We start from the raw sequence: 25302 nt of genomic DNA on the forward strand, positions 1-25302 counted from the left end.
ATAGATTGATATCTGTGAAATGAATTTTAGTGCATTTTAAGGACAAAGGAGACAACTTATGAATATTACATTTTTTTTAGAGACGATATGATTCAGTGGAATAAAGAAGTGATGAACGGAAAGCATTTCATTTCATAAATCTCCCGTTTTATCTGTGGGTTTATTAATCATGTAGATATGCCATTTCATATAGCGCGAGAGGGGCCCCCACCACCACCTACTACCAATTATGAGGGCTCTCCTCCGCCGGTGACTTCCAATTGGTGCAGGCCTTTGTTGTTATCGGGACCAATCGCCAGGTGCGTCGGTTGTGGGAAGTCCGCGGGCTTGATGCTTTGCAATAGATAATGCAAGTGTGGTAAAATTATGGCTTGCATAAAATAATAATGATGAATAATTGTATCATTTTGTAAAGTATTGACAACACATCATCCTCAATGTGGGATATAGCCTAACTACACTTATAGTATAGTAATGAAGTGATAAAAATAATAATAATGACAATAATAATAATAACATTAATAATAATAACAATTATAATAAACGAAATTTCTAAAATAAAATACTAACCATATTCCTATAGTATTTCCAAATGGGCCAAAGCTGGATAATGCCCTCACAGCACCAACAATTGTTGAATAAAAGCATATGTCACAACTTATTCATAATTCCTATAGGCCTACACTCAGAAAAAAAGAGTTCTGAAAGGGTTCGGCTGTCCCCCATAGGACAACCCTTTTTGGTTCCAGGTAGAAACCTTGTTGGTTCCAGGTAGGGTTCTACTTGAAAAAGAACCCCATTTGGAACCAAAAGCGTTCAACCTAAACAAAAAGGGTTCTTCAAAGGGTTCTCCAACGGGGACAGCTGAAGAACCCTTTTAGGTTCTAGATTGCACCTTTTTTTTCTTCTAAATGCGTAGCTATTCATTATATGCATTTGAAGTGCATGTTTGTTTTGGTCCTATACTTAGCCTACATACTTAGCTTGAAATCACCACAGACACGTAGCCTTGTGTTCCATTTAACTTCAAGGGTTCTCTGATTCTCTTTTGGAGGCGGAACGATTCAGTTCCATGGCACTGAACACACAAACAGTGCGCACCAATAGCATCCCGCAGCTGCAGAATAGTGCAGAAAAAGTGGTACTGGGAAGGCAAGGGGAGGGCTTCTCTCCAGTCGCCTCAATCTCGGCTTCGCCCACTTCAAGAGACTCGGCATGGCACATTAACTTTAAAGCTCACTTTGGAACGAACCTCTCCACTCGACGTCTGGATTTACAGCACTTGCTTATTACTTTAATTCCTCGTCAATATTGTTATTTGGGAGTCGGAGAATTCACCAGAAACTCAACGCTTTGCGTCGACGCTAATATATATATATGTTTCCATCCCGCACGATATAGGGACACGCTAAACCACTCTAAATTGAGCAGGTGACAACCTTAAACCGTTCTTGACAAATGTGTTCCTTCGCTATGTCACGATTTAGTCTGTAACTTAAAACGTTTTTCATTGAACAGACACCAATAAGCTATTTATCACCGCGCAGTAAAAGTAAAAAATCCCAAGTCGTGTCTGTTAACTACCCTTTCCCTCTGGTTTTGCCTCTGCAAAGAAGTTCAGTGTGCAACAAGGAAGAGTTTGGGGTGGAAAAGACCACACTGTCTGTGACATTGTTATGGAAATTGCAACAGGTCTCGAATCATTGGAGAGACGCTTCTCGGCAAGGAATCATTCTGCCTGTTCAAAGATGCTGGACGGTATTAAAATCGAAGATCATTTTAGAACGGGAGCGGCCACTTTGGGCGTTATGATCGGTGAGTTTACGGACGGATAGGCCCATATTATCTCTTAATATTCAAAAGTAAAGATATCATAATCATATTTTTGGGGGGATTTAATGGATTCATTCTCCTTTTAGTTTCATATGCCAGCCTGTGACGGCAAGGCCTTACAGAACACTTGGCATGCACCTGTAGCAATAGCAATAAGCTACAAATAAGACGCATTATAGAAATTCATATTTCATATTTCCTATTCAAATGATGTATGCAAACCCAACAGTAACTTTAACCTAACTATTCTCCTGACATCGATGTTAGTGGCAGGTTTAACTAGTGGCAGGTTTAACTGTTGCTTATCCATTATATTTGTGAGTAATTTAGTAAGTTTGAGCAACGAAGCTATGCCTTCTAATATTGTTTTATCTCCCTAACATTAACTTTTTTATTGAGTAGAAAATTCTTGCCGTGTGTGCATTTAATATTACGACATTATGTATTTGAATCTGAAAGATACAGAAATGTAAACGTTCGTTTATCACCCAGGTGCTGAATACCATCATCAGGCCGTGTGCGAGGGATGTCAGCGGCCGATATCCGACCGATTTCTGATGCGGGTCAACGAATCGTCTTGGCACGAGGAGTGTTTGCAGTGCGCCGTGTGTCAACAGCCGCTTACCACAACTTGCTACTTCAGAGATAGGAAACTCTACTGCAAAACTGACTACCAACAGTAAGCACATATATCTTTCTATTTTCATTTGGTAATTGGACCATGGTCGACAATCGAGTGGGCTATAACACCAACACTCGTTTGCCTTTAGCGCGTTCCGCATTGGCGGAACTCTTTCTTTTCGTAGTTTGTATCAAATACATAGTGGAGATTTTTATCTTATACAATCTCTTACTGATGTTTGTGTTCCGTAGCTATGTAGCTATGTTTTTTATTTATTTATCATAGAGTTTGACAATTGTACTACGTTTGGGCCTATATACATACCTACTTCATAATTCTTCGAAATAGCCGTTGGAAACTAACCTAGGTTTAGGCCTATTTGCCAGAGAAGTTATATATAATGTTAACGATTATTTAAAACACATTTGTGTGTAATTGTAACAATAATATAGAGTTAATTTAGTCTTCAGTTAATGATACATTGTGTTTCCTATTGAAGTCATGCGTTATTATTTGAAGAACTTCTAAATATATTTTTTTAATATCTCCGTATTTGGTTTAAGTTGACTGGGAAATATCATATAGCTTTTTTTGGGGGGTTTTGAGGTATTGTCATTGAAGTCAAAATCTTAAGGTAAAGATTTTGCACAATGTATGTAGAAATCAAAGTTATTAAATAAAATTGTGGTCATGAAATCTAATCAGACAGTTGTGAAATGTAGCCAAAGCTGTTTTGACGTGGGGGTTCAATGTCTATAAACCTTGGTAAACTATATGGGGGAAAATTTTGTCGGATATAAGATCAATAACCTATAATCACTGAATCAATTATTTAAAAAAAATATGGTGTGTTTTTAGAAATGTATATAAGATGATCTTTGCAATATAACGTTTCTATATGGTCCGTGCTATTCGGGATCCTTGGGACGTCCCTACCACATTAAAGTAGACATTTTAAAAGGGTTAGGTTATGGGTAGTGGTTAGGTTTAGGGAAGGGACGTCCCAAGGATAGAACTGACCATTTCTATACTTGCTGTTGACTAATTCTCTTTTGTACTTTTCAGAATGAATTATATGATTATAAAAACAACAATAAGAGGGATAATTCTTTGTATCTGTCATTGTCAGTAGTATTTTATCAAGCTGACAATGCCTTTTATTATTACAGACAAAAAAAGTACAAGTATTAGGCTATAACTATTATTACTAGATTATAATAATTATAACCTCTTGCTATTACCATGCTATAACCTTTGTGCAGATATAGCCTAGTTTGATCATTTTTTTGTAGGTTATGTGGGGTGTCGGTGTTGTGGTGCTGGTGAGGTTGTCTCTGTGTATCAAACTATTGGGATTTAACATTTAGTTGTACGTTACATGGTCTCGCTAATTATGAGGTAACAGAATGGTAGACATTATCAAAACGAAACAAATCAGAAAAAATGAGGACCTAATAATGTGTTCAATGTGTGTGTGTGCCTAGCTTTGATCGCCATGGAAAAACACACAATCATGATATTAGCCGATATAAATCATGATATTAGCCGATATAAATCATGATATTAGCCGATATAAATCATGATATTAGCCGATATAAATCATGTGTAGTTCTGAGGGGCTGCCTCTGGTAGGGTAGCAGTTAGTGTATGTGGGGGCCGTGTGCAGACAGTTTGGGCAGTGTGTAGACCGTGGGGTGTTTCTCGTTCTCAGCTCACTGCACTGTTGCTCTTCATGCCTGTCACTAAGTTTTAAGGGCTCTTTGTCCAAGGGCTTTAAACATTGCTACTTCAATCACTGCGACATTATCGCTCCCTGCTAGAAGTCTGGCAAGGAACAATGGGCGACATCCATTGCCTGTGTCTGTCTGCCATTCAACAGCCTTCCCCCGACATGATGGCAAGCAGTTTGTAGGAACAATGGGATTTTCATAGCCGCAGCTCGGAATTCCTTCACCTGAGAAACGCACAAATCCAAGGGTTTGGTGCATGCATGTATTTATTTTATTTTTTTACCGTAGGTCAAGAGTGGGGTACTAACGTTACTAGAAGCTATTGCTAGTGTTTTGATGATATAAGTCATTGAGGTATATCGGGGAGATATTTTAAACGTGTTAATGGGAAGCTTGCCAAGAATATGAGTGTGCAAATCAAAAAGGTCATGAGATTTATTTAGATGTACTATTTTTTTTTATCCACGTGATTTTTTTTATTTTTTATTTTTTAATGACCTGCTGTCATATTATTGTGTCGTATTTGAGGTTTGGGTAGGCTTTTCTCCTAGAATTTTGTCATTGCGTTCCTACATTTGCTCCTATGAGGATGTTGTTGATCAGCTGAAAGATAGTGCCTTGAGTCCACATTCAGGCTGTGTCCCTGCTGTGAATATTTGTAGTTTCATTCTGGGGTAAGGCAAACAGACCGCTTAGGCCACAATCAGTCAAAACTAAATCTCATTTTTAAAAAGTTAATATTTTGGCTTGGTGCCCAAACCATAATGAAATGCTTTGTAGGCCTCTCTTCAAACTCAAAATCCTCATTATTGGCAAAAAGTTAACCGACTTTCTTTTGTAGCCCTGTAAGTCTCAATTTAAGGTGATTCATACTTTAATGTAAACCAGTATACTAATAGGTCTACATTGAAAACATGATATTTGAATGTTTCCATTAGTTCTCTACTGGGATTATTTTCTAGAGAAGTAGTATGAATAGATAAAAAAATATATGTAATCATTATTATAAATAATTACAGCATTTTAAATTTAACTTCCAAAACATTGAAATTGCTTATAACAAGAATTTAGAAATATTTATCAGAATAGCTTTGTGTTATGCCAATTGTTGCTTTTAAGTATATATTTTTTCTCCACATGTTGACGTACATTTTTTGAATTTTTTTTTTAGACTTGTTCCAAACAAATTAGATAATGGATTGTAATAACATTATAGTATGCATTTATGTTGTTTTATCCAGTATTTTCCTTTGTGGTAGTCTAGAGTAACTAAAAGCAGTACCCGTCACTGGTCAGTCATGCTAGCTGTGCCTCCTGGGGGCCAGTCCAGTAGTGAGCAGGATGCCTCTGCATGTTTAACCCTTTGTTAAGCCTCTCCACTTCAAGACACACCTTTTAACGCTCACACAGCCTTGTCGTAGTACGTGCAGCATCTCTCAAACACACGACAAGAAAATACACTTATCAATTCTCTCGCCTACAAAAATAGTATTTACTCACAATGATGAGATACTTAGAGATGTCATTCACACTCATTCTGACTTTTTATGGCACTCATTTAAGACACATTAGTCAGACCTAAGGCATAAGCCGGCAGCCCTGACAGGTCGCTGCAGAGAAGGAAGCAGACAACACACGGTGCACTGTAATTATCTGTAGGCTACTGTAAATCCTAATATTTCCATCCCTCCCCAGCAAACTAAAATTGGTTCTGTGAAAGTTCCAAGAACATTTGTTAGTTCTCAGCAAATGTTCTCATGACACAAAAACTGTCCAGTTGTGGTGATGATTAAAGAATATTTGCATAAAACATTTGCCTTATGTTGCAAGAATGTTCCTAGAACACATTTCATCTGTTCTTTAAAGGTGCCCATAATGTTTCATTAGGTTGTGGGAACAGTCTGGTGAGAACATTAGGTGAACATCACAAAAGATATGTTCCCAAAACACAACTGTCCAGTTGTGCGGATTATTCTCCGCTGTTTATTTTAGGGTGTAAATAAATATTCACCTGATGTTACAAGAACATTCCCAGGACGCATTTAATATGTTCTATAAAGGTTCTCAGAATGTTTCATTAGGTTGTGGGAACAGTCGGGTGGGAATATTGTGGGGAAATCACAAAACATATGTTCCCAAAACACAAAAATTGCCCAGTTGTGCGGATGATTCTACAATGTTTCTTTTAGGATGCAAAAAAAACATTAATCTGATGTTGCAAGAACATTCCCAGAAGCTCTCTTACTTCTCCTTCTTTCAGTATATGGCAGTATGGTCAATCAGGAATTCCATTCTTCCTTAGACATAACTAACTTATTTTTTTTTTCTTTTTACCTTTGTTAAACAAAGGCAAGTCAGCTAAGAACTCTTATTTACATTGACGGCCTAGGAACAGCAGGTTAACTGCCTTGTTCAGGGGTAGAACGACAGATTTACACCTTGTCAGCTCTGGGATTCAATCTAGCAACCTTTGGGTTACTAGTCCAATGCTCTACCCACCTACCGCCCCACTCAGGGGAATACTGGTAACTGGGTTATTCACCATAATTTCCCCCATCCTCTTTATATACTGCGTACTTCTGGACCATATTTACAAGGTATCCAAAACTATGAGTACTTATCTAGGATCATTTTTGCTTTTCAGATCATGAAAAATAAGCCAAGGGGCCCATATCAAGCATCTCAAATTCGGCTTTTTAAAAAGTAAATTTTTACACAATATTTTATTTTTTTGTGAGTCTAAATTATGTATTTCTGACTGGATTTATACATCTGGATGAAATAAAGCCATCCTTTCTTTTAGTAGAGTATATGTAAGCTTTAATTTCATTTTTTTTTCTTCAAAAGAAACATGGTTAAAGAATATGTGGGATTGAACCAGATCATTAACCCTCTGCGCCAACAGGGAATAGCTGTGGCTTTGTGGGTTTTCAGCCAAATATGGTCAATCAGGAGACAGGACACCTGTATTGTACAGTCCTCATTAACCCTCTGCGCCAACAGGGGATAGCTGTGGCTTTGTGGGTTTTCAGCCAAATATGGTCAATCAGAACACAGGACACAATTTCTGAGTAATTAAAATGTTCCCATCCTCTTCATATGCTGTGCAACTGTCCTGTGTGTCCTGTGCTACTGAACTTAAACATTGTATGAATGCCATCACAACTGATCATGTTTTGGGAATGTATCTCTTGTAATGTACCCACACTGTTCCCAAAACCTAATTGCATGTTCTTGGAACCTTTTAAAGAAGTCAACAAAGACTTTTCTGTTAACATTCTAACAACATCAAAAGAAAGTTCCAAATATGCCAATTGTCATGTCCCCACAATGTTACCACAACCTAATAAAACGTTCTGGGAACCTTTTAAAGAACAGACAAAATGTGTTCTGGGAACACTTGTAACATCAGGTGAAAGATTTTTGTACCCAATAGGAACATTGTTGAATCATCCGCACAGCTGGACCAGTTTTTTGTGTTTTGGGAACATATCTTTTGTGATTTCCCCACAATGTTCCCACTAGATTGTTTCTTTAGGTTGTGGAAACATTCGGGGAACCTTTAAAGAACAGAATAAATGTCTTACGGGAACGTTCTTGCAACATCAGTTGAATGTTTTACACAAACGTTCTATAATATTCACTATGAATGGACAGTTTTTTTTTCGTGTTATGAGAAATTTTCCGCAAATGTTCTGGGAACTTTTCAGATAACTTATTTTGGTTTGCTGGAAAAATATAACTGGTGCATTGTGTTATTACATTACCTGGAAACCTAATGAGAGCGTTTGGGGAATGTTCTGTGGTGGTTGTAACAGATGTTGTTTACAACATTTTAGTGAAGTAGTGAATAAATTTTAGTAGAGCACTATTTTTTTGTTGTTGTAAATATAAATATTTATTAAAAACATCTGAATTGGGATGTTATCATCCGAATGTTAAATAAAACCCCAAATAAAACTTAATAGGAATTTTATGTTCCTGCTTCGGCTGTGTTGACACCTCCATCCGCTCTGTAAATGGTTTTAATTCACAAGTGGCTTTTTGTTTTTCGAACATTTTACTTCATGCTTTTTGTTGTGTGTGTGTGTGTGTGTGTGTTCCTTTTGAGCCGCCAAATGATTTCTGATTAATGCCGCTATGCTATTTCTCGACCACACTGTGAGCTCCTTTACAAGTTGTGTGAAATGGAACGTTTAGTAGCTGCCTAAATACTAGAGTAGCTTTCTATTCACTGTTGAGTCTACTCGTTAAACTACTTCTGCAGCTGTTGCAGTTCTAGGCTAATTGCAATGCTATTATCTGTCAAATATATTTATTTTCTGGACTTTATACCTGGATAATGTTTGTCAACAGGCTACTTTTGAAAATGTGTTTGGTAACATTATTTCACCTCTGGGGATAATGTTTTCTGTGACATTTCTGGGAAGTTGTACCCCTGGCAACAGAATGATTTGCATGGATTGAAACTTTGACGCAATACCTGCATCTTATTCAATATAACAATAATAAAAAATAATATATGGTATTTAGCAAACAATTGTATTTGTGCATACATTTTACGTATGGGTGGCCTCAGCGGCGATCAAACCCGTGGCCTTTGGCGTTGGAAACGCCATGCTCTACCTACCTAGCCACACAGGGCCACATATTTGATTGTATCTTATGAGACAATGGCAATAAATGTTTATATTTTACATGAGCATGAGATGAGACTGTGTGCTGGGTTTAGGGCAGAGTAGACAGTGATGTCATTTCACCATAGAATAACACAGAGCTGCTCCAAACCTCACCAAGGCTAACATGTGGGCTCCAGCCAATTGGGGTTTAGGATGTCGCCCTGGCAACCAGGCGACTATGCAGCGGGCTTTGCGTGAAATTTGGAGAGGAATTCCGTGTGTGTGTGTGTGTGTGTGTGTGTGTGTGACTTTGAGAGTCATTTATTTGTTTTCAGAACAAAGGGAGAAAGCAGAATAATCCTCTGGGTAATACATTCAATATCAGTATTTTTGGTCACCATCTTTCCAGAACACAAAAGCAGATCCTTCGTTGAGAATAATAGTTGATGTGCATCTCAATGGATTAAATGATTTGTTGTAAATGTTGGATGGTATCCCACTATACACTTCCAACCTCCATGTACAGTGCCTTCAGAAAGTATTCACACCCCTTGTTGTTAGAAAGTGAGATTAAAATGGATTTGATTGTCCTTTTTGTTGTCAATGATCTACCCAATATGCTCTGTAATGTCAAAGTGGAAGAAAACTCTATAGCATTTGTAAAAAAAATATATATATATGAAAAATAAAACACTAATATATCTTGATTAGATAAGTGTTCAACCCCCTGACTCAAACACATGTTAGAATCACCTTTGGCAGATATTACAGCGGTGAGTCTTTCTGGGTAAGTCTCTAAGAGCTTTAGACACCTGGATTGTACAATATTTGCACATTATTATTTAATAAATTCTTCAATCTCTGTCAAGTTGGTTGTTGATCATTGCTAGACTCTAGTCTTGCCATAGATTTTCAAGACAATTTAAGTCAAAACTGTAACTAGACCACTTAGGAACATTCAATGTCATCTTGGTAAGCAACTCCAGTGTATATTTGGCCTTGTGTTTTAGTTTATTGTCCTGTTGAAAGGTACATTTGTCTCCCAGTGTCTATTGGAAAGCAAACTGAACCAAGTTTTCCTCTAGGATTTTGCCTTTGCTTTGCTCTATTCTGTTTCTTTTTTATCATAAAAGAAACTCCCTAGTTCCTTGCCGATGACAAGCATACCCATAACATGAAGCAGCCACCATCCTTGTAAATACGAAGAGGTACCCATCAGTGATGTGTTATGTTGGATTTGCCCCAAACATAACGCTTTGTATTCAGGACATAAAGTTCATTGCTTTGCCACGTTTTTAGCAGTTTTACTTTAGTGTCTTATTGCAACCTTAAAGCATGTTTCTAAATATGTTTTATTCTGTACAAGCTTCATTCTTTTCACTCTGTCAGTTAGGTTAGTATTTTAGAGTAACTATAATGTTGTTGATCCATCCTCAGTTTTCTCTTATCACAGCCATTAAACTCTGTAACTGTTTTAAAGTCACCATTGGCCTCATGGTGAAATCCCTGAGCAGTTTCCTTCCTCTCTGGCAACTGAGTTAGGAAGGACGCCTGTATCTTTGTAATGACTGGTTGTATTGATACGTCATCCAAAGTGTAATTAATAACTCAAAGGGATATTCAATGTGTGCTTTTAATATTTTTTTTTTACCCATCTACCAATAGGTGGCCTTCTTTGTGAGGCAATGGAAAAGCTCCCTGTTCTTTGTGGTTGAATCTGTGTTTGAAATTCTCTGCTTGACTGAGGGACCTTACAGATAATTTTATGTGTGGGGTACAGAGATGAGGTAGTCATTCAAAAATGATTTTAAACTCTGTTATTGCACACAGTGAGTCCATGCAACTTATTATTTGACTTGTTAAGCACAGTTTACTCCTGAACTTATTTAGGCTTGCCGTAACAAAGAGGATGAATACTTATTGACGCAAGATATTTTGGATTTTATCTTTTATTAATTAGTACAATTTTCTAAAAACATAATTCCACTTTGACATTATGGGGTATTGTGTGTAGGCCAGTGAAAACAAATATCAATTTAATCTATTGTAAATTCAGGCTGTAACATAACAAAATGTGTAAAAAGCCAAGGGGTGTGAATTCTTACGGAAGGCACTGCATTTTCTAGTTGTGGGCGATCCTGACATGGGAAAAACTGTAGCTCCGGACAATTCTTCCCTGGCGATGGAATTCTAGGGGCGCTTTGTCCGTTGGGACAGGGCTCGAACCCAACGGACTGTCTTTTAGCTATGTTTATATTACTTCTGCTCAGAAAATATTTCTCAGTTTACAGAGACAACAGAGCAAACCCTCCTTCTTGAACAGTAAATAAAAAAACTTAATTAATAATGAGCTATGGGCTTGAAAGGAAGAGTTCTGAGATATTTTTTGCAGTTTTCTTTGAATTAAATGCCATATTCGTCACTCATTTCAATTCGTGCAGATTTGACAGGGCATGTTCGGTTTTAGTAAACCCTCAGCATGTCTTGAGTGGTTGATGCTGAAAAGAGCAAGCAAACACAGTTGTTCAGTCCTGTACACACATCCCTCGTGGGTGATGATGTTCTTTGTTGTGCTGATGGGGACTTTTTTTGGTCAGTGGCCATTAGTGAATTCTTCTTTTTAAATGTTGTTTTTTAATTAACGAGAGCTCAGGACCCCAGTTTATAAAATGCTGACTAAGAAGATTTTTTGACCTGCCTGCATGTTTTTAAGACTACACTATCCTTGACCTCCCCCCCATGTCTTATCCACCCACAGGGAGAGAAACAATATTTATACATCTACTGTATATGAGCGTGGTAGGCTTTTTGACTATGGTCCATCAACCAATACAGGCCCTTTCTTAGGGACTGTTGAATTCTATGGTTATGTGGAGCTTTTCAGGGATGTTCTCTCTACGTGAAGAGATTAGAGAGTCTCCTGTCCTTTTTGGCCAGTTGTCCTGGATTATTAGCAAACACAGAAAGCCCTGAGGTATTTGCACGTCAGTCCATGGTAGGTTATTTCAGAAAGAACAAGTGGAGAGAGCATTTAGCTGTTAAGTCAAAGAATTACACAGAGTGATTTGAAGAAAAAGTTATCGTTTTAATGTGATACATCGTTTTAATGTATGTGTATGTATATATATATATATATATATATATATATATATATTCAGAAGAAAATAGCCCAAGTTAGCAGCTTGTACAATATTGACACGATATTGCTTCAGCTTGCCTGGCCTCTGGCTTAGCAGTGTGTTTAGCGTTGCTTTAGCTTGGGCGTGCTCAGTAAGGAAGTATCTAGTTTCATATCAACACATCCTTCTCAGTCCTACCGTCCAAGTGTGGTGATGCAATTATCTATCATTCCATAATATGCATACTTTTCACTTTTCTACTTTTATTGAGCTGTTTTTCTGCTTCTGTACCAAACCACTCAGTTGTTTTGGATGCCATATTGTTGGTGACAAGATTATCCTCATGTTCTTTTTTTGAGTTAATGGGATACATGCATTTTTTTATTAATTTTAGTGTGCAAAGTACAATTTTATTGACAAATCGTTGCCTGGTCTCCAATTTTTTTAATTTTTTTAAGGGCACTCCAAAATTACTAGTAAGAGTCATCCAAAATACGGTGCCAGATGTTTACAGAATTTGTCAGTAATGACTGAGAATCAGTTTGAGAATCCGCTTTTCTTTGACATTTTATTACAGTACGAAACTATTCATAATGACCTTTTTTTGCGCTTTTCTCAAAATTGTCTGTCACAGAGCACTTAACAAAAGGTCCAAGCCTGAACCCCTGGAAGTCATTTGACGCTAGAAACAACACAGCCTCTTCCTCCCTAAAGGCCTGACAACCTCAATGTGACTGTTTATGTGTTAATACTATAGTTTGAATAGCCCATTCCTGACCCTGTCAGCAAGAGCCATCCATTTCTCTAACGAGAAAAGGAGCGCAGTGTCACAGATACAATATGAAGGCTCCCATGTAATATTGTGCCAATAAATGAACCAACTGAAATTCGGGGATGATCAGGTGGCCATGATGGGGATCAGATTGGGAATTTAGCCTGGACACCGGGGTTAACACCCCTACTCTTACAATACATGCCATGGGATCTTTAGTGACCATGGAGTCAATCAACAAGTACATGACACTCAGCTTGAATGCACACTAGTGCGTTCAGCGTTCATTATTTTATTCAATTTCACAATCTTGACTGGGTAGTGAGATGTCTTCTGTAGAAATATTGAGCAGGAAAGCAATCCCCGATTCATTTGAAGACAGACGATGACGCACAAAACTCCTACCTCTAAGTCACTCTTACTCACAGGCAAATATGAGTAAAATGACTTGGATCCCCCCATATCATTCAGGCAACGTGGCGTTTCTGTAAGATCTTCCTGTTCTCTCGGGATGGCCCTTATTCGAACACACATGTGGAATGGAGTCAGGGAGCTAGCCTCCTCCACTTCCTGTACGTTATCTTCCCTTCCCCCGTAGTGGAATGCTTCTCCAAATACAGCGTCCCACCTCTTCTTCCACCGGGGTGCGAGGAGTGGCTGTCACCACTGTGGCAAGTGCTGCCGTGCCGGTGCTGTGTACCCAGAGCCCCGTTCTCTCACCCAGACGCCACATTCTACCAGCGCGTGGAGACGCGGGCGCAACCTGAAAGAGCCCCCCCACCCCCACGAGAGTATTTGAGTCGAGGGACTGCTCCATAGCCACGTAACTACGAGTGGCATAAACATTTTTCATGATTAATGACAATCCACTATCACCATACAAGCAGAGTGAAGCCACTTGAGTTACATTTCAACCCGTAAGAGATGTGAAAGAGACTGGTTAACCCATAAGAGATGTGAAAGTGACTGGTTAACCCATAAGAGATGTGAAAGAGACTGGTTAACCCATAAGAGATGTGAAAGAGACTGGGTAACATGTTAACCCATAAGAGATGTGAAAGAGACTGGTTAACCCATAAGAGATGTGAAAGAGACTGGGTAACATGTTAACCCATAAGAGATGTGAAAGAGACTGGTTAACCTATAAGAGATGTGAAAGAGACTGGGTAACATGTTAACCCATAAGAGATATGAAAGAGACTGGGTAACATGTTAACCCATAAGAGATGTGAAAGAGACTGGTTAACCTATAAGAGATATGAAAGAGACTGGGTAACATGTTAACCCATAAGAGATGTGAAATAGACTGGGTAACATGTTAACCCATAAGAGATGTGAAATAGACTGGGTAACATGTTAACCCATAAGAGATGTGAAATAGACTGGGTAACATGTTAACCCATAAGAGATGTGAAAGAGACTGGTTAACCCGTAAGAGATCTGAAAGAGACTGGTTAACCCATAAGAGATGTGAAAGAGACTGGGTAACATGTTAACCCATAAGAGATGTGAGAGAGACTGGGTAACATGTTAACCCATAAGAGATGTGAAAGAGACTGGGTAACATGTTAACCCATAAGAGATGTGAAAGAGACTGGTTAACCTATAAGAGATGTGAAAGAGACTGGGTAACATGTTAACCCATAAGAGATGTGAAAGAGACTGGTTAACCTATAAGAGATGTGAAAGAGACTGGGTAACATGTTAACCCATAAGAGATGTGAAAGAGACTGGTTAACCCATAAGAGATGTGAAAGAGACTGGTTAACCCATAAGAGATGTGAAAGAGACTGGGTAACATGTTAACCCATAAGAGATGTGAAAGAGACTGGTTAACCTATAAGAGATGTGAGAGAGACTGGGTAACATGTTAACCCATAAGAGATGTGAAAGAGACTGGGTAACATGTTAACCCATAAGAGATGTGAAAGAGACTGGTTAACCCATAAGAGATGTGAAAGAGACTGGGTAACATGTTAACCCATAAGAGATGTGAAAGAGACTGGTTAACCCATAAGAGATGTGAAAGAGACTGGGTAACATGTTAACCCATAAGAGATGCGAGAGAGACTGGTTAACATGTTAACCCATAAGAGATGTGAAAGAGACTGGTTAACATGTTAACCCATAAGAGATGTGAAAGAGACTGGTTAACCCATAAGAGATGTGAGACTACTCTGAGCTATCACTGATAGCCCCTAACCCCTACCCCCACCTTCCCACTTTTTCATATACCCCCTCTTCATCTTCTAATGAGATTAGGTTACCCCATGTTTCTGTAGCGGCTGACTGACACTGATCTGTAATTTTATCACTAACTGTGACACTAAGCTCCCCTCCGCTTTGTCCTCAACAGAGGGCCAACGGAAGACCGGGCTCCTAATCCCCTTATTTGTGTCAAGCACGGAGGAAAATGGTGGAAAGAACAGTTCAGAATGGGATGGGGCTCTATAATTACGCCCACCCACCCACCCCCCAACCAACAAAACCCTCCTTGGCCAAATGAGCATGAGAATTATATTCCCCCTGGTGCACTTCAACACCCAGCTCTGCCAAGAGTATTGATTTGGCAAAATTCCCTGAAGTATCTTTTCATCGTTCGGTGTCAGGGCCTTTTTCATATTTCCAGTTTTAAAAAGTCAGTGGTTGCCAGTTCTGTCTGTTTTCTTTTGTTAGACTCTTTTAAAAAAAATTATCCTGGCTTTGCTAATATTGCTTTTAAATTCTAGATCTCCCTCTTTCTCTCTTCAGGTTGATACGATGTACTTGAAGGATGAAAGGAAGGAGTTTGCTCTCACTCTCTGTATCGTTGTATTTGATGATTTCCTCTATGCTGTATTAATACCATATCTTTGCAGGATTAGTTTTGCGTGTTGAGCATAGGAGCGAAAAGTATGGAATGGACATGAGCCATGTTTAAATTAGCAAAGAGACTTGGAGAAAAAAAATGTAGGCCAACCTCCTCTTCCACGGTTCATTGAAGGCCAACAGCGAGAAAGATCATGAATTCAAATGATTTAAGGTAAAAAAAAATATATATATATATATAAAAAAATCTGTTGCTGGAAATGCTGGCGTTAAAGTGGAAGAGGTGAATAGGGGGACGTGTTTGGATGGTGGTCAACGGTCTGCCACATTTGGCAAATATCATGAGAAACACAAAGGCCTTGCCCCCCACCTGTCGCTTCCAGGAATGCCACAGGAAAGCCCCCCTCGCTGGTTTTCCTTTGAGCACAGTGCCTTGAAATGGACTGGGAGGTGTAGCTTCAAGATGCCACTCTTTCTGTTTGGAGCCTCTGCATTCTGCAGTCCTTCTCCCTGTACGGTCCTATACTCTCCTTTATGGACCTGGGCATCGTACATTCCTTTGTGCACACACCCTGGTTGGTCATGTTTCCAGGTGGTGGAGTCTATCCATGGAAGAGGTTTTATGGGGGGAGTTTTATTTATTTATTTGGCCTTTCTAGGGAGTTTTTCCTAGCCACCGTGCTTCTACACCTGCATTGCTTGCTGTTTGGGGTTTTAGGCTGGGTTTCTGTACAGCACTTTGAGATATCAGCTGATGTAAAAAGGGCTATATAAATACATTTGATTGAATTTGATTGATTTACCCCTCCAAGTGTTTTGGAAGTCTGTTAGGGCAAAAGACCAGATGCACTGAAACAAATGTCATTACTCTAAAAGTCCCAACAGGTTGCCTGATTTTCAGTTACGTCATGTGAACAGGACAATTAGGGAAATGGTTCTTATTGCAAAGCATGTTAACGTTTTAAACAAACTATTATATTCATCTGACTATCCACAATAATTGTATTATTGTGTGCATGTAACCGAGCTCATTGACTTCCTCTCAGTTATGTGGGGAAGCAGGTGGTCTAACGAAGCCTTGGCTGGCATCTACCTCCCTAAACCGTCTTCACCACCTCCAGTAACAAACCACCACACCCGTCTCCTCCGCGTTGAGCTTAAATTCTTCTTCATGTGAGTTAAGGAGACTACGTATTGAGAAAAGACGTAGTTGCAAAACCTCTTTATCATACGTCATTATAGCACTTTAGGCTCAAATAACGAGAAGTTAAGGAGTCTTAAAGGAGGAATTTATTGTGAAATCTTTGTAGCCTTTTGGAAAATGATCAGCGTAGCTGCAGACTTTACATGACTAGTGAGGATATACGGCCTCTGACACCTTTTAACTTTATAATATCGGTATATCTTTACGGTGGAATCTGTTGCTAGGAAATCGGTGTAGATTTCTGCACAAAGCGTCTCATTGCGATCTCAGACACTCCACTTTATCTTCCTTCTGTCTGGCTACGTGTTCCTTCCTGTTACATAAGACGATAAAGCCTGTCAGTGAAACTGTGGAGCCTCTTCAATGTTTTGCTATCTGCCCCCTCTGTCCAAGCCAACCATAATTCATTAGTAAACGAGAAGGCATGCAGGGTGTCACATTGTAAAAATTAACAGCTTTGTTTTATTAGAAACCAGAAGATCTAGAGTGTTCTCCATCTATCAAAGGGAAGGAAGTGTACTAGGGAGTAAATCCAGGACCCGGGCACAGCGGGCTGTCGGTAACTCTAAATATGCTCCATCCCTCTCGGAGTGCGAAGCAGGGGGGGAAAAAAACCCTCTCTGTTTGGGTATTGCAGAACTCCTTAAAACCCTCTCTGTTTGGGTATTGCAGAACTCCTTAAAACCCTCTCTGTTTGGGTATTGCAGAACTCCTTAAAACCCTCTCTGTTTGGGTATTGCAGAACTCCGTAAAACCCTCTCTGTTTGGGTATTGCAGAACTCCTTAAAACCCTCTCTGTTTGGGTATTGCAGAACTCCTTAAAACCCTCTCTGTTTGGGTATTGCAGAACTCCTTAAAACCCTCTCTGTTTGGGTATTGCAGAACTCCTTAAAACCCTCTCTGTTTGGGTATTGCAGAACTCCTTAAAACCCTCTCTGTTTGGGTATTGCAGAACTCCGTAAAACCCTCTCTGTTTGGGTATTGCAGAACTCCTTAAAACCCTCTCTGTTTGGGTATTGCAGAACTCCTTAAAACCCTCTCTGTTTGGGTATTGCAGAACTCCTTAAAACCCTCTCTGTTTGGGTATTGCAGAACTCCTTAAAACCCTCTCTGTTTGGGTATTGCAGAACTCCGTAAAACCCTCTCTGTTTGGGTATTGCAGAACTCCTTAAAACCCTCTCTGTTTGGGTATTGCAGAACTCCTTAAAACCCTCTCTGTTTGGGTATTGCAGAACTCCGTAAAACCCTCTCTGTTTGGGTATTGCAGAACTCCTTAAAACCCTCTCTGTTTGGGTATTGCAGAACTCCTTAAAACCCTCTCTGTTTGGGTATTGCAGAACTCCTTAAAACCCTCTCTGTTTGGGTATTGCAGAACTCCTTAAAACCCTCTCTGTTTGGGTATTGCAGAACTCCTTAAAACCCTCTCTGTTTGGGTATTGCAGAACTCCGTAAAACCCTCTCTGTTTGGGTATTGCAGAACTCCTTAAGTATTGCCGACCACTCTCATGGCACAAAAAAACCAAAACAACCCTCAGTGAACATTTTGCTGATAGGGTTTCATCGCCTCCCGAGCCACTTCAGTCAACCCTTTCCCCGACACCGCTCCTCCTCCCCTCTCACCCCATGCTCCTCTAACTAAAGTGATTTGTGCCACAGGTCCTCTGACCCCAATGGAGCTTGAAAAAGAAGAGTTTTTATTGAGCAGATCTAAATAAATAGAGCTGCATAGGGAGGGAGGGGCTTGGTGTCTATGGTTAATATGGGGAGGGAGGGGCTTGGTGTCTATGGTTAATATGGGGAGGGAGGGGCTTGGTGTCTATGGTTAATATGGGGAGGGAGGGGCTTGGTGTCTGGTTGATATGGGGAGGGAGGGGCTTGGTGTCTATGGTTGATATGGGGAGGGAGGGGCTTGGTGTCTATGGTTAATATGGGGAGGGAGGGGCTTGGTGTCTATGGTTAATATGGGGAGGGAGGGGCTTGGTGTCTATGGTTAATATGGGGAGGGAGGGGATTGGTGTCTATGGTTAATATGGGGAGGGAGGGGCTTGGTGTCTATGGTTAATATGGGGAGGGAGGGGCTTGGTGTCTATGGTTAATATGGGGAGGGAGGGGCTTGGTGTCTATGGTTAATATGGGGAGGGAGGGGCTTGGTGTCTGGTTAATATGGGGAGGGAGGGGCTTGGTGTCTGGTTAATATGGGGAGGGAGGGGCTTGGTGTCTATGGTTAATATGGGGAGGGAGGGGCTTGGTGTCTATGGTTAATATGGGGAGGGAGGGGCTTGGTGTCTGGTTAATATGGGGAGGGAGGGGCTTGGTGTCTGGTTGATATGGGGAGGGAGGGGCTTGGTGTCTATGGTTAATATGGGGAGGGAGGGGCTTGGTGTCTATGGTTAATATGGGGAGGGAGGGGCTTGGTGTCTATGGTTAATATGGGGAGGGAGGGGCTTGGTGTCTATGGTTAATATGGGGAGGGAGGGGCTTGGTGTCTATGGTTAATATGGGGAGGGAGGGGCTTGGTGTCTATGGTTAATATGGGGAGGGAGGGGCTTGGTGTCTATGGTTAATATGGGGAGGGAGGGGCTTGGTGTCTATGGTTAATATGGGGAGGGAGGGGCTTGGTGTCTATGGTTAATATGGGGAGGGAGGGGCTTGGTGTCTATGGTTAATATGGGGAGGGAGGGGCTTGGTGTCTATGGTTAATATGGGGAGGGAGGGGCTTGGTGTCTGGTTTATATGGGGTGGGAGGGACTTGGTGTCTATGGTTAATATGGGGAGGGAGGGGCTTGGTGTCTATGGTTAATATGGGGAGGGAGGGGCTTGGTGTCTATGGTTAATATGGGGAGGGAGGGGCTTGGTGTCTATGGTTAATATGGGGAGGGAGGGGCTTGGTGTCTGGTTAATATGGGGAGGGAGGGGCTTGGTGTCTGGTTAATATGGGGAGGGAGGGGCTTGGTGTCTATGGTTAATATGGGGAGGGAGGGGCTTGGTGTCTATGGTTAATATGGGGAGGGAGGGGCTTGGTGTCTATGGTTAATATGGGGAGGGAGGGGCTTGGTGTCTATGGTTAATATGGGGAGGGAGGGGCTTTTTTTCAAATGTGTTTATTTATTTATTTCACCTTTATTTAACCAGGTAGGCCAGTTGGGAACAAGTTCTCATTTACAACTGCGACCTGGCCAAGATAAAGCAAAGCAGTTCGACACAATCAACAACAGAGTTACATATGGAATTAACAAATGTACAGTTAATAACACAATAAAAAAAATATATATATACAGTATGTGCAAATGAGGTAAGATTAGGGAGGTAAGGCAATAAGTAGGCCATAGTGGCGAAGTAATTACAATTTAGCAATTAAACACTGGAGTGATAGGTGTGCAGAAGATGAATGTGCAAGTAGAGATACTGGGGTGCAAAGGAGCAAAAAATAAATAACAATATGGGGATGAGGTAGTTGGATGGGCTATTTACAGATGGGCTGTGTACAGGTGCAATGATCTGTGAGCTGCTCTGACAGCTGATTGCTTAAAGTGCTTGGTGTCTATGGTTCGTATAGGGAGGGAGAGGCTTGGTGTCTATGGTTCGTATAGGGAGGGAGAGGCTTGGTGTCTATGGTTCATATAGGGAGGGAGAGGCTTGGTGTCTATGGTTCGTATAGGGAGGGAGAGGCTTGGTGTCTATGGTTCGTATAGGGAGGGAGAGGCTTGGTGTCTATGGTTCGTATAGGGAGGGAGAGGCTTGGTGTCTATGGTTCGTATAGGGAGGGAGAGGCTTGGTGTCTATGGTTCGTATAGGGAGGGAGAGGCTTGGTGTCTATGGTTCGTATAGGGAGGGAGAGGCTTGGTGTCTATGGTTCGTATAGGGAGGGAGAGGCTTGGTGTCTATGGTTCGTATAGGGAGGGAGAGGCTTGGTGTCTATGGTTCGTATAGGGAGGGAGAGGCTTGGTGTCTATGGTTCGTATAGGGAGGGAGAGGCTTGGTGTCTATGGCTAATATGAGTTCTGTAGGACTAAGTGCTGCTCCAGCGATGACAGCTGCTGAGTGTGTATGCCGTTGTTAGTCTGTGTAGCAAGCCTGGCCTCTTCTTAGTCCACAGAGACAATGTTTACGCCCTTGTATGCTCACAGGGGGATTATGCAACCTGACAGTTGCGAAGAGTGTATCTTCCATTCGATGTATAGAGGTTAATTAAGGATACATGCTTGAAAGGTTTTTCATCACTTTAAAGGAATGGCTTTAGCAATGAAAAATGCTGTGTACGGGATCCTGTTTGCCATTTTGTTGTCTTAAGTAGGAAATATCAATCTTCGCTTTCTTAGTGTTTTTGTATCTTAAATACTAACTTGTCAAACACTTTGCCTCCTACTGCATTAGAACAAAAATGATTAGCCCAGGTTAAGTGCTCAGAAGGATTTAGAGGCAGATAAAATATTGCCCTTCCTTGGCACGCTTCTAAGTCTCTCCCCAGTGACCTCAAAACACCTTACTTGGCATGAGAAGGACATCAGCCAGTAGCAGGATAGAAGGCTAGAAGTGGAGCACATCTCTGTCCATGCATCCTTTATAAATAGCAACCTAGCCTTGCTCTGTTAGATTCAGAGGTTGTACGTGGAAACTGATACATACAGGAGAAAAGCCAGTTGATGGAGACGTGTGTTTTCTTCACACCGTATCGCCCCCCCTCCCTTTCGAAAGGAACCCTCTGTGGTCGACCACCCCGGGGGTCCACAGGGGTTTGGGCTGGGTTGGGCTGTCTCAGACGCATGCCGAACATTCTAAATGGATGATGTGAATGTGGTGCGAATGTGGGCGGCTGCGGCTGACTCTTCTATTCCCTGGCTCAAGCAGGTGGAAGGATCCTGGCGTTCCCTTGCTCTTAATTCCCTCCTACAATAACTTCCACTCGCTTGTACTTTTTAATTAATACAAAAAAAATATAGATATATATATATTTTTTTTCCAGTCTTGGCTCAGTATTCATTAGTTTCGTGCGTCAATAATTTTTCATTAAATGTAATTTTTCACATCGAAGGGCTTCTGAAATGTAGGGCCAAATTCTAACTTCACATCAAAACGTGATTCGCGTGTAAGTTTCACGCCTGTTTAGGTATAATTAAGCTCTTACCTTTAGGTAGAATTCAGCCCTTACTGTTTAGGTAGAATTCAGCCCTTACTGTTTAGGTAGAATTCATCCCTTACTGTTTAGGTAGAATTCAGCCCTTACTGTTTAGGTAGAATTCAACCCTTACTGTTTAGGTAGAATTCAGCCCTTACTGTTTAGGTAGAATTCATCCCTTACTGTTTAGGTAGAATTCAACCCTTACTGTTTAGGTAGAATTCAGCCCTTACTGTTTAGGTAGAATTCAGCCCTTACTGTTTAGGTAGAATTCAACCCTTACTGTTTAGGTAGAATTCAGCCCTTACTGTTTAGGTAGAATTCATCCCTTACTTTTAGGTAGAATTCATCCCTTACTGTTTAGGTAGAATTCAACCCTTACTGTTTAGGTAGAATTCAGCCCTTACTGTTTAGGTAGAATTCAACCCTTACTGTTTAGGTAGAATTCAGCCCTTACTGTTTAGGTAGAATTCATCCCTTACTGTTTAGGTAGAATTCAGCCCTTACTGTTTAGGTAGAATTCAGCCCTTACTGTTTAGGTAGAATTCAGCCCTTACTGTTTAGGTAGACTCCCCCTGTGCTGGTCAACTCCCCCTGTGCTGGTCAACTCCCCCTGTGCTGGTCAACTCCCCCTGTGCTGGTCAACTCCCTCTGTGCTGGTCAACTCCCTCTGTGCTGGTCAACTCCCTCTGTGCTGGTCAATTCCCCCTGTGCTGGTCAACTCCCCCTGTGCTGGTCAACTCCCCCTGTGCTGGTCAACTCCCCTGTGCTGATCAACTCCCTCTGTGCTGGTCAACTCCCCCTGTGCTGGTCAACTCCCCTGTGCTGGTCAACTCCCCCTGTGCTGGTCAACTCCCCTGTGCTGGTCAACTCCCCTGTGCTGGTCAATTCCCCTGTGCTGGTCAATTCCCCTGTGCTGGTCAATTCCCCTGTGCTGGTCAATTCCCCCTGTGCTGGTCAACTCCCTCTGTGCTGGTCAATTCCCCTGTGCTGGTCAACTCCCCCTGTGCTGGTCAATCCCCCTGTGCTGGTCAACCCCCCTGTGCTGGTCAATCCCCCTGTGCTGGTCAACCCCCCTGTGCTGGTCAACCCCCTGTGCTGATCAACCCCCCTGTGCTGGTGACTTCGGACTCCCAGCGTACGAACGGAACCTTGCTTTCGGCCCCGGCGGTGGATGGCAGTCTGTTTTAGTGTCTCTTGCCCCAGCAGTAGGTAGTGTTCAGGGTAATGCTATACACCCCAGCAGTAGGTAGTGTTCAGCGTAAAGCCATACACCCCAGCAGTAGGTAGTGTTCAGGGTAATGCCATACACCCCAGCAGTAGGTAGTGTTCAGGGTAAAGCCATGCACCCCAGCAGTAGGTAGTGTTCAGGGTAATGCCATACACCCCAGCAGTAGGTAGTGTTCAGGGTAAAGCCATGCACCCCAGCAGTAGGTAGTGTTCAGGGTAAAGCCATACACCCCAGCAGTAGGTAGTGTTCAGGGTAAAGCCATACACCCCAGCAGTAGGTAGTGTTCAGGGTAAAGCCATACACCCCAGCAGTAGGTAGTGTTCAGGGTAAAGCCATACACCCCAGCAGTAGGTAGTGTTCAGGGTAAAGCCATACACCCCAGCAGTAGGTAGTGTTCAGGGTAAAGCCATACACCCCAGCAGTAGGTAGTGTTCAGGGTAAAGCTATACACCCCAGCAGTAGGTAGTGTTCAGGGTAATGCCATACACCCCAGCAGTAGGTAGTGTTCAGGGTAAAGCCATACACCCAAGCAGTAGGTAGTGTTCAGGGTAAAGCCATACACCACAGCAGTAGGTAGTGTTCAGGGTAAAGCTATACACCCCAGCAGTAGGTAGTGTTCAGGGTAAAGCCATACACCCCAGCAGTAGGTAGTGTTCAGGGTAAAGCCATACCCCCCAGCAGTAGGTAGTGTTCAGGGTAATGCCATACACCCCAGCAGTAGGTAGTGTTCAGGGTAAAGCTATACACCCCAGCAGTAGGTAGTGTTCAGCGTAAAGCCATACACCCCAGCAGTAGGTAGTGTTCAGGGTAATGCCATACACCCCAGCAGTAGGTAGTGTTCAGGGTAAAGCCATACCCCCCAGCAGTAGGTAGTGTTCAGGGTAAAGCCATACACCCCAGCAGTAGGTAGTGTTCAGGGTAAAGCTATACACCCCAGCAGTAGGTAGTGTTCAGGGTAATGCCATACACCCCAGCAGTAGGTAGTGTTCAGCGTAAAGCCATACCCCCCAGCAGTAGGTAGTGTTCAGGGTAAAGCCATACACCCCAGCAGTAGGTAGTGTTCAGGGTAAAGCCATACACCCCAGCAGTAGGTAGTGTTCAGGGTAAAGCCATACACCCCAGCAGTAGGTAGTGTTCAGGGTAAAGCCATACACCCCAGCAGTAGGTAGTGTTCAGGGTAAAGCCATACACCCCAGCAGTAGGTAGTGTTCAGGGTAAAGCCATACACCCCAGCAGTAGGTAGTGTTCAGGGTAAAGCCATGCACCCCAGCAGTAGGTAGTGTTCAGGGTAAAGCCATACACCCCAGCAGTAGGTAGTGTTCAGGGTAAAGCCATACACCCCAGCAGTAGGTAGTGTTCAGGGTAAAGCCATACACCCCAGCAGTAGGTAGTGTTCAGGGTAAAGCTATACACCCCAGCAGTAGGTAGTGTTCAGGGTAATGCCATACACCCCAGCAGTAGGTAGTGTTCAGGGTAAAGCCATACACCCCAGCAGTAGGTAGTGTTCAGGGTAATGCCATACACCCCAGCAGTAGGTAGTGTTCAGGGTAATGCCATACACCCCAGCAGTAGGTAGTGTTCAGGGTAAAGCCATACACCCCAGCAGTAGGTAGTGTTCAGGGTAAAGCCATACACCCCAGCAGTAGGTAGTGTTCAGGGTAAAGCCATACACCCCAGCAGTAGGTAGTGTTCAGGGTAAAGCCATACACCCCAGCAGTAGGTAGTGTTCAGGGTAAAGCCATACACCCCAGCAGTAGGTAGTGTTCAGGGTAAAGCCATACACCCCAGCAGTAGGTAGTGTTCAGGGTAAAGCCATGCACCCCAGCAGTAGGTAGTGTTCAGGGTAAAGCCATGCACCCCAGCAGTAGGTAGTGTTCAGGGTAATGCCATACACCCCAGCAGTAGGTAGTGTTCAGGGTAAAGCCATGCACCCCAGCAGTAGGTAGTGTTCAGGGTAAAGCCATACACCCCAGCAGTAGGTAGTGTTCAGGGTAATGCCATACACCCCAGCAGTAGGTAGTGTTCAGGGTAAAGCCATACACCCCAGCAGTAGGTAGTGTTCAGGGTAAAGCTATACCCCCCAGCAGTAGGTAGTGTTCAGGGTAAAGCCATACCCCCCAGAAGTAGGTAGTGTTCAGGGTAAAGCCATACACCCCAGCAGTAGGTAGTGTTCAGGGTAAAGCCATACACCCCAGCAGTAGGTAGTGTTCAGGGTAAAGCCATGCACCCCAGCAGTAGGTAGTGTTCA

The 25302-nt window shown here is 42.0% G+C and overlaps 1 protein-coding gene across 1 annotated transcript in view; it reads left to right on the plus strand.

Annotated features, from left to right (window-relative positions):
- Nucleotides 1–1192: 1192 nt before the first annotated feature.
- Nucleotides 1193–25302, plus strand: part of LOC106571993 (LIM homeobox transcription factor 1-beta) — a 98650-nt gene continuing 74540 nt past the window's right edge. Inside the window, exons 1-2 of the mRNA XM_014145671.2 lie at nucleotides 1193–1815; nucleotides 2326–2512. Of these exons, the coding sequence (XP_014001146.1) occupies nucleotides 1677–1815; nucleotides 2326–2512 (326 nt within the window). The 5' untranslated portion in view covers nucleotides 1193–1676. The remainder of the gene's footprint in view (nucleotides 1816–2325; nucleotides 2513–25302) is intronic.

Source organism: Salmo salar, chromosome ssa01 (genome assembly GCF_905237065.1).
Source record: "Salmo salar chromosome ssa01, Ssal_v3.1, whole genome shotgun sequence".
NCBI lineage: Eukaryota > Metazoa > Chordata > Actinopteri > Salmoniformes > Salmonidae > Salmo > Salmo salar.